Source organism: Triticum dicoccoides, chromosome 2B (genome assembly GCF_002162155.2).
Source record: "Triticum dicoccoides isolate Atlit2015 ecotype Zavitan chromosome 2B, WEW_v2.0, whole genome shotgun sequence".
NCBI classification, from domain to species: domain Eukaryota; kingdom Viridiplantae; phylum Streptophyta; class Magnoliopsida; order Poales; family Poaceae; genus Triticum; species Triticum dicoccoides.
The window spans coordinates 766,071,023-766,081,011 of NC_041383.1; the positions used below are offsets into that span (position 1 = coordinate 766,071,023).

Consider the following 9,989-nt stretch of genomic DNA (forward strand, 5'->3'; position numbering starts at 1 on the left):
GGTCACACTAGTACTAGTATCCAAGCTTAGCCCAAAGCTCACGTAGAGCAGGGTTGCTTCCCACAGATGCACTCTGTATTTCTTCAGTTTCAAGTCTATACCTTGCTTTAACCCGGGTAAATAACAGCCCCCGGCTGGAGGTAATTAACCAGATCGCATCTGCGTACGTTCACGGCAAAAGCAGCTTTCCAACCCCCGCTTTCTTTCGTTAACCACCGGCACCCATCGACCCCCATCCACCACGTCGAGATTCTCAAAGTACCACCTTTACGTCCTGCCGCTTTACCACAAGCCGCATTGTCAAGTCTAAAGCGTCGCACAGCCACATCTGAATCAGCGCACCCGCTCCGCCGTTCAAACTCGTTCTAGAACCCAAATTCAAGTCACAAATTCTGAAAACGCGCGGACTTTGGTCCCTCGGCATCACACGCCATGTTAGATGATACACGTTTTTCGTGGCGAAGAAACGGCACCGACTCCTGGTTGTTGTGGCAACGTAGGCAGAGGGGGAAGAAATACATGGATGGCTCCAAGGATGGCATCGCTCACGGGCTGGGTAGAGTACAAACCACAAATTGCGAGAACAGTGGAAGCGGGACGGGGAAAACAAAGCCCTCGCCACCGCCGTCCCCGTCACGGGCCGCTCCAGCTCACGCCCACGCCCACGCCACGCTCTCGGCGCGCAACCACCACTCTATATATCGCCAGTGCCAGTGCCAGTACTTGGCAGAGGAGAGCCAGAGGCTATCTAGCATCAATGGCCACGGCGGCGCGCCCTCCGTTCCTGGCCATGGCGCTGCTGGTCGCCGTGGTGGCGGTGTGCTGTGGCGGCAATGCGGGGGTGGCGGAGGCGCAGACGCCGGTGTTCGCGTGCGACGCGTCGAACGCGACGCTGGCGGGGTACGGGTTCTGCAACCGGAAGGCGACGGCGTCGGCGCGGGCCAAGGATCTGGTGTCGCGGCTGACGCTGGCGGAGAAGGTGGGGTTCCTGGTGAACAAGCAGCCGGCGCTGGGGCGGCTGGGCATCCCGGCGTACGAGTGGTGGTCGGAGGCGCTGCACGGCGTCTCCTATGTCGGGCCCGGCACCCGGTTCTCGCCGCTGGTGCCCGGCGCCACCAGCTTCCCGCAGCCCATCCTCACCGCCGCGTCGTTCAACGCCTCCCTCTTCCGCGCCATCGGAGAGGTCAGTCTCTCAGCCACATCCCCTGTTTGCTTCATTCCGGTCACCATTACTTGCACCGGCGGACAAAAAGATGCGAACCTTTCATGCTCCGCCGCCGGCCGCATTGCGGTTGCTTGCGCCGGCGAGCTTTCTGGCGGGTGGGGGTGAGTGCGGGTTGGTGGTGGTGGATTGGGGAGCGGAGATTCGATGGGTGCAAGTGTGGATCAGGCGTCAGGGAATGCTGTGCCTTGCTTTTGCGTCTTTCCGTTAGCTCGTGCGATGCCGTTTGGTACTCCATTGGATACGGGCTCTGGATTACACTATTCCGTCCGTCCGGCCGGCCGGCCGTCCGCGTGGTGCCTTTCTGCCCGCCCGCCGGCGACTTTTGCTGCCATTGGCGACGGACGCGACGCGCGGCATGCGTTTAACGCTGGTTGCTGCAGCTGCTGCTAACCTACCGTGCTGTGAAAAGCAGCGCCGGCGCCGTAGCATGCATTTTTCTTACCGGAAGGAAGGAATACTTTTGCTCAGTCTAAGCTAGCGTACAGCGGTAGTACATGGGACCGGAGGGAGGGAGGGAGGAGTATGCATGCGTTTTCGCTTCTTCCTTGCCATGCCATGCCATGGAGAGATGCTGATACTAGTACTACTACAGAAGCACGTACATTTTGTGTTGTAGTCCAAATCAATGGCGGCATGCATGTGGAGAAGAGATGATTGATATGATAGACACTCGCTCGCAGCAGTAGACAGGTCTCAGTAGCAGCAGCAGCGGTATTTTACACGGCACGCACCAGCCATTGTGCCCTCCTCTGCTCTGCTCCGAGTAGCAAAGCGATGCGGATCCAGGAGCGTGCAGCCTAATCAAGTAATCAGGAGTACCACTATGGTGCTGCCACATCACATCATTAGCGCACACGTTGGCACGTTGCACTAACACTAACAGTGTAGTAATTAAAATTAACACCCGTTGTCCCTCAAAAAAATAATAATAACACCGGTAGGGTAACTCTGAAGTGTTAAAAATGGCAACGCTGCGAGGTCCTGCCTGACGCCGCGCCGCGCCAAGCCGTACGTCCGCGAATTACGACGTGATAAGTGTCACGAGAATCTGTACGCAGCGAGCAAGTTGGTCCTGGAGCGGCAGCGAGCACCAGACTGCCGCCGGGACCCGGCCCCGCCACCGGAATTTATCATTCCGGTGCGGTGCTTTGCCCATGTGAAATCTTCTCTCTCAAATGAACATTCACACTTCGTACTGGGCCAGTAGATGAGTAGAAGGAATCATAATTTAGGGGGGTATCACGGAGGGTCACACTGCACAGTGCTCCTCCACGGCCCTCCATGTGTGCGCACAGTGCAGGGACATGGAGACTCTTTCGCCCACCCGAGATGATACTGTCTCGTCTTTCCTTCCGTGGATTTGCGCCGATTGGACGCTAGCGGTGAGCACCTAGTCCATGGCGGCCTGTCAGGGAAAATGCCTTTCTCGTTCCCGGTTGAGGCGTCGCTGTCTGTGTGGGGATTAATTCAGAAACGCAGCGTCCCATCAATAATACCTGGTAGCATTAGAGGGAGTCTTAGAGGTCCCATGTCGATATGTTGCAGCTTTTTCTTTCAAGTGCAAATCGTCCTAGACTCCACCACCGTCAGTCCCTCGCCAGCTAGCCCTTGTCCTCGTCGAGTTTGGGAAAAGTGCCGTTTCAGCATGCTTGTAGCAGATGCTGCTTCTGTAGCAGATGCCTGGTTTTTGATGCCGTTTTGGAGATTAACAAGTTGATTAAGTTAAGCTAAGCTAAGCTAGGCTAAGCTAGAATGTACTGACTCATCGGTCTATTTTGTTCCCTTGGGGAGGTAGGGGAGGCTGGGATCCAACAGCCTGCCTGCCTACCCACCAAAGTAAGGTTCTCATAAGTCGCAAGAAACCAGCAGGCAGTGGCCACTGCATGCAGTGACTGCTGTCCGTCCGACATTACTCTTTCTTCCTCCATTCGGTTGCACCTACCATACCAATCTCATCCACTGCTTCCCTGGACCAACGCCCAGCTGCTACCACTTCAGTGCACCGTGCCGGCCTGTGCGTGCATGGCAGCATGGGTCGTCGACATTGTTGAAAATTTCTGATGGTTTTTCTTCCTCGTGCGTGCAGGTGGTGTCGACGGAGGCGCGGGCGATGCACAACGTGGGGCTGGCGGGGCTCACCTTCTGGAGCCCCAACATCAACATCTTCCGGGACCCGCGGTGGGGCCGCGGCCAGGAGACGCCCGGCGAGGACCCGCTGCTGGCCAGCAAGTACGCCGTGGGATACGTCACGGGGCTCCAGGACGCCGGCGCGGCGGGCGTCGTCGACGGCGCGCTCAAGGTCGCCGCCTGCTGCAAGCACTACACCGCCTACGACGTCGACAACTGGAAGGGCGTCGAGCGCTACACCTTCGACGCAAAGGTACTGCCACCTCTATGATCAGCTCGCTTCACTTCAGTGTAGCTACATAGGTACGGTAGCTTATTTTGGGTTACTTTGCCTGCCTGGCTGGCTGCCATGATTGGCTGGATGGCGATGTGGCGATGAACGCTTGCCGTTCTGCGCCGGGTTTTAGTGCGCTGCTCTGCGTCTCTGACGTGCGAGTAGATGATGTACTACGCGCGAGTAAATGAGAGCATGCTTGGATACGTTTTAGTCCCATGACTAAAAGTAGTGGGACTAAAACTTACTAGTCTCACTCATGCTTGGATCCAAATACTAAAGAGACTAAAATCTAGTTATTGAGCATTTATTATCCTCCAAACCCTCCAATTCAAAACTAAGGAGAGGAATTAAATGAGGAGAGAGAGAGCTAATACATATTTTAGTAGGTTTCCCATGACTAAAAGATTTTAGCCTCAAGACTAGTCCTAGCCTCTTTTTAGTCAGGGGTGCTTGGAACTTTAGCCTCTAAAAGAGACTATTTTTAGTCAGACTAAAAATAGTCCCTTGTATCCAAGCACCCTCTGAGTGTGCTAGCTTGCTGTACCCAGTACACAACTGACAAAAGCGCGTCGGCAAGGCCTGCTTCACTTTCGCTAATTTAATCGATCCGTCACCATCTTTTTTATAGTATAGATAGCTAGGTATAGCTCGAATCAGTGCACTGGCACTCAGTGCTGTGCTACTAAATTGAATCCGTTTCCTTGCATAGTCGCGATGCTGAACGACACCGACACCGACACACAGCATCGCTAGTTAGTTTCTATATTAGTCCCGTGGAAGTAAAACTATGCTTCTTGGGTTGACAGTAACATGCTGGTTTCTACTACTCCCTCCGTTCGTTTTTATAAGGCGTTTCAGACAGCTGGGTTTGAACTGTTTAGTACACTGTCTGAATTTGCTAAAACGTCTTATATAAGTGAACAGAGGGAGTAGTAGTTTCTACCACTGGTTGTAATAGTCTGCACCCTGATCCACTCCACTGCAAACTTAAATTAGAAAGGATCACAGACGCTTAGTTACGAATCATGGAGTGCTTAAGCAATGATTAGGGAATGTCCGGACACGTGTAGCTGGATGAAGAGAAGCAAGTTGCGAGTTGTTAACACCTCACCTCAGATCCTGGTGGTTGCAGTTCCACCGAAAAATGGCAGATCCGGGCAAACAAACACCCATAAAACAATCCTGCATTTGCACCTCTCTGGCAGCGTCTGGGAGCCCTTGTCCCAGAATCTAATCCAGTTTCCTATGCATTAAGGGTACGGTAGTGCGTGTTCTATAATTCTGAAAGCACAGAAACATGAAGAGACCCATTTGTTTTTTGTGTGTATTTTAGTAGTGTATGTGAACACTAAGCAGATAAAGTTATATAATGGCGCGCGCCTGATCATGGGTGTCGTATTAGATATTTTGAGAGCAGCAACATGCAAAGCTTTCTGAAGATCCACAGTACAAGCTGTGAACTAACAAGTAGAAAGAAAAACAGAAAGTAATGGCTGAAAATTGCAATCCTTAAACAGTTGTGTTTGTGAAATTCAGGTGTCACAGCAGGACCTGGACGACACGTTCCAGCCCCCGTTCAAGAGCTGCGTGCTGGACGGCAATGTCGCTAGTGTCATGTGCTCCTACAACAAGGTGAACGGGAAGCCCACCTGTGCCGACAAGGACCTCCTCTCCGGAGTCATCAGGGGGGACTGGAAGCTCAACGGGTACCTCATCTTTCGCTGCTCATGTCGCAAAATGGTGCACTGCTAGTTAGTTTCAGAGACGCTGCACATTCTGAATTTCTGATGGTATGTGCATCTCTGTTTGGTTGTGGCTGCAGATACATCGTGTCGGACTGCGACTCCGTCGATGTGCTCTACACCCAGCAGCACTACACCAAGACGCCCGAGGAGGCCGCCGCCATCACCATCAAATCAGGTCCGTTCATCTGTCCCCAAAACACATTGCAACTATGCAGATGTAGTACAGACAATGCAGATGTTTGGGTGATGATCTGCTACTGTTAGTGCGACGCCTAGCAGCAGTTAGGCAATCAGTGCGAGTCGAGATTAGCGGTAGCCATCAGAGTTGTTAGGGCGTCCGGTCCGGTGTAATTGATGGGCTCTTGGCAACAACTTTTTAAAGCTTAAGGGACCTTGACAACCTGCATCCTGGTCGACCTGAAGAAATTATTCCCGGTTGTGTCGGTGTGCCCACGCAATTATACATGCTACTGTTCTAGCACATCTAGCTTGTAAATCATCATCCATGGTCCCTAAACACAAGTGCAATACAGACATGTTCAAGTGTGTATGTAGCAGTAGCTTTTATTATTTCTCTGTTTCATGTCTGTCATTTTGCTTCAATTTTTTCTAAACAGTATATAGATGAAGCAGAAACCGTAAGAAAATATAAATTCTTCTACCTGAGCACGAGACATGTCAATATTTTCAAGTGAAACTTCAAAAGTTTTGTGCTGAACGAATTCTGAGTTCTGAAATTTTGATATCTGACATTGCCTAATTGCGTGTGGCAGGGCTGGACCTCAACTGCGGCAACTTCCTGGCGGAGCACACGGTGGCGGCGGTGCAGGCCGGCGAGCTGTCGGAGGAGGACGTCGACCGGGCCATCACCAACAACTTCATCATGCTCATGCGCCTCGGCTTCTTCGACGGCGACCCCCGGGAGCTCGCCTTCGGCAGCCTCGGCCCCAAGGACGTGTGCACGTCTTCCAACCAGGAGCTGGCACGCGAGACGGCGCGCCAGGGCATCGTGCTGCTCAAGAACAACGGCGCGCTCCCGCTCTCGGCGAAGTCCATCAAGTCCATGGCCGTCATTGGGCCCAACGCCAATGCCAGCTTCACCATGATCGGCAACTACGAAGGTATCAATCCAACTTCTCACTGCCGACCATGAACATCCCCTATGTTTTACCATGATCAACTGTCTAACTGTTTGTCTACTGACAATGCCAGGCACGCCGTGCAAGTACACGACGCCGCTCCAGGGCCTGGGCGCCAGCGTCAACACCGTGTACCAGCCGGGGTGCACCAACGTCGGGTGCAGCGGGAACAGCCTCCAGCTCAACACCGCCGTGGCGGCCGCGGCCAGTGCCGACGTGACCGTGCTCGTCGTCGGGGCCGACCAGTCCATTGAGCGCGAGAGCCTGGACAGGACGAGCCTCCTCTTGCCGGGCCAGCAGACGCAGCTCGTGTCGGCCGTCGCCAACGCCTCCAGGGGCCCTGTCATCCTCGTCGTCATGTCCGGCGGGCCGTTCGACATCTCGTTCGCTAAGGCCAGCGACAAGATCTCCGCCATTCTTTGGGTCGGCTACCCCGGCGAAGCCGGCGGCGCCGCCCTCGCCGACATCCTCTTCGGCAGCCACAACCCAAGTAAGTGCCATTGCGTCGCTGCATCATTTTCTCTCAAATGCTCGTCAGGGGTCACCACATTATGCCGAGCATTCTCTGACGAGCGAGCACTCTGTTTTGGTCATGGGCGCAGGTGGGAGGCTGCCGGTGACGTGGTACCCGGCGTCGTACGCCGACACGGTCAAAATGACCGACATGCGGATGCGGCCGGACACGTCGACGGGCTACCCGGGCCGGACGTACCGGTTCTACACGGGCGACACGGTGTTCGCCTTCGGGGACGGGCTGAGCTACACCAAGATGTCCCACCAGCTCGTGTCCGCGCCGCCGTCGTACGTGTCCATGCAGCTGGCCGAGGACCACCCGTGCCGCGCCGAGGAGTGCGCATCCGTGGAGGCCGCGGGCGACCACTGCGAGGACCTGGCCTTCGACATGAAGCTCCGGGTGCGGAACGCCGGCGAGGTGGCCGGCGCGCACTCGGTGCTGCTGTTCTCGTCGCCGCCGTCGGCGCACAACGCGCCGGCGAAGCACCTGCTCGGGTTCGAGAAGGTGTCGCTGGCGCCCGGGGAGGCCGGCACGGTGGCGTTCAGGGTGGACGTGTGCAGGGACCTGAGCGTGGCGGACGAGCTGGGCGGCCGCAAGGTGGCGCTCGGCGGCCACACGCTGCACGTCGGCGACCTCAAGCACACCGTGGAACTACGGGTCTGATCAAAGAAGATTCCACGTAGGGAGGATCGATTTCATTTGATAAGGGAAAAAATGTTAGAATTGGATGGGTTGACGGGGGAATGGACCGTAGTAATTGATTTAAGGGAGGTGAAATAACCAATGGGCCTCCCGCTGGGACAAGAAAGAATTGGATCCACGGGGGGCTTTGGGAGTTGTTTTGTTGCGGTTGTTAAATTTGATTTGATTCGTTTGGAATTGGAGGGACGATTTGCAACTGTAATCTTGGTGGCGTCTCTCAACAGTAATTTATTGGAAGGGGAAATACCTCATTTCATCCACTCCATTCGGTTCGATTCACTTTACAAAAAAACAAAAACAGCCGAGGATCTTTTCCTCATTCCAAAAAAAAAAAAACTTGGCATAATTGTCACTCCCTTGGTAGGCAGATGTTTGGCTCTTGGGTGCATATGCGTGACTATAAAAAAGTAAAAAAAAAATGGCGACAAACACTATCAAGTGGTATATGCGTATTTTTTTTCCTAGGAATACCTGTTAGGGTCTTGTTGAGCAGTAACCATGGTCATTGATACTTACTTTCCCATTCAGGAAAAATTAAAATCATTTTCCGGCTTTTCAAAAGTTGGATCCTTCAGATTATTTGCCCAGGTAAATTTTCTGCCATTTATGGAAATCCCCTTAATCCAGCATGTTCTATAGTAGCATTGAACATAAATACCCAGTGCTCAGGTGTATTGGGTTTATTCCTTTCTGAGCTTTTTCTTATAATATTATAATAACCTCCCACCACACATGGGATGATGTCTTTTTGATATACTCTAGATAACTCAGCCAGGAATTCAGCTTTCTTCTCGGGCTGAGCATCACCCATATACTACGATGAAATACCAAGTAAAATCTAGCTTTTTATCACAATTAACATCCAAACAAATTATTTTCCATTTTCCACCTTTAAACTTAAAAAAATTCCAAGTTCACTCTAGCTAAGATGCCCCTGGTCTCCACCTAGAGGGAGACCAGTGTCACTTAACCCCCCGAGTAAATAGCATAAAACTACTAGTTTACACGCTAGGGTTCAAAAAAAAGCTAACACATTTTAATTTTTCTGAAAAAATACCAAATGTCGTGGTCGTCTGTTTCAAAAAACCCAAAACGCAGGTGACTAGCGTTTTAACCGTTTTGTTGACTGGCTGGACCCACCGGTCAGGCCACATGGCCACGCGCGCTCACGGCGCAGCAGTTGATTGCCGTTAGCCCGACCGGTCCGGTCGGAATGAAAGGAACCGGTCGGGCCACACTCCCTCTCACTCTCCCCCTCCTCTCCCCCGCTCTGTGACCTAGGTGGGCGATGAAGGAAGTATGCCCTAGAGGCAATAATAAAGTTATTGTTTATTTCCTTATTTCATGATAAATGTTTATTATTCATGCTAGAATTGTATTAACCGAAAACTTAGTGCATGCGTGAATACATAGACAGAACATAGTGTCCCTAGTATGCCTCTACTTGACTAGCTCGTTAATCCAAGATGGTTATGTTTGCTAACCATAGACATGTGTTGTCATTTGATGAATAGAATCACATCATTAGGAGAATGTTGTGATGGACATGACCCATCTGTTAGCTTAGCATTATGATCGTTACAGTTTTATTGTTACTGCTTTCTTCGTGACTTATACATGTTCCTCAGACTATGAGATTATGCAACTCCCGAATACCGGAGGAACACTTTGTGTGCTACCAAACGTCACAACGTAAATGGGTGATTATAAAGATGCTCTACATGTGTCTCTGTAGGTGTTTGTTGAGTTGACATAGATCGAGATTAGGACTTGTCACTCTATGTTTTAGAGAGGTATCTCTGGGCCCTCTCGGTAATACTCATCACTACAAGCCTTGCAAGCATTGTGACTAATGAGTTAGTTACGGAATGAAGTATTACGAAATGAGTAAAGAGACTTGCTGGTAACGAGATTGAACTAGGTATGATGATACCGACGATCGAATCTCGGGCAAGTAACATACCGATGACAAAGGGAACAACATATGTTGTTATGCGGTTTGACCGATAAAGATCTTCGTAGAATATGTAGGAGCCAATATGAGCATCTAGGTTCCGCTATTGGCTATTGACCGGAGATGTGTCTCGGTCATGTCTACATAGTTCTCGAACCCGTAGGGTCCGCACGCTTAACGTTCGTTGACGATTTGTATTAAGAGTTATGTGTTTTGATGACCGAAGTTTGTTCGGAGTCTTGGATGGGATCACGGACATGACGAGAAGTCTCGAAATGGTCGAGACATAAATATTCATATATTGGA

At 51.8% G+C, this 9,989-nt stretch overlaps 1 protein-coding gene across 1 annotated transcript; it reads left to right on the forward strand.

Moving 5' to 3' along the window:
• The first annotated feature begins 657 nt into the window (after window positions 1-657).
• LOC119366142 (beta-D-xylosidase 4-like) lies at window positions 658-7,989 on the forward strand. Its single transcript, XM_037631827.1, has 7 exons — window positions 658-1,183; window positions 3,312-3,605; window positions 5,166-5,335; window positions 5,452-5,549; window positions 6,148-6,495; window positions 6,587-7,003; window positions 7,116-7,989. The coding sequence occupies exons 1-7, from the start codon at window positions 758-760 to the stop codon at window positions 7,688-7,690; spliced, it is 2,328 nt and encodes a 775-aa protein (XP_037487724.1). The 5' UTR covers window positions 658-757; the 3' UTR covers window positions 7,691-7,989.
• The last annotated feature ends 2,000 nt before the right edge of the window (window positions 7,990-9,989 follow it).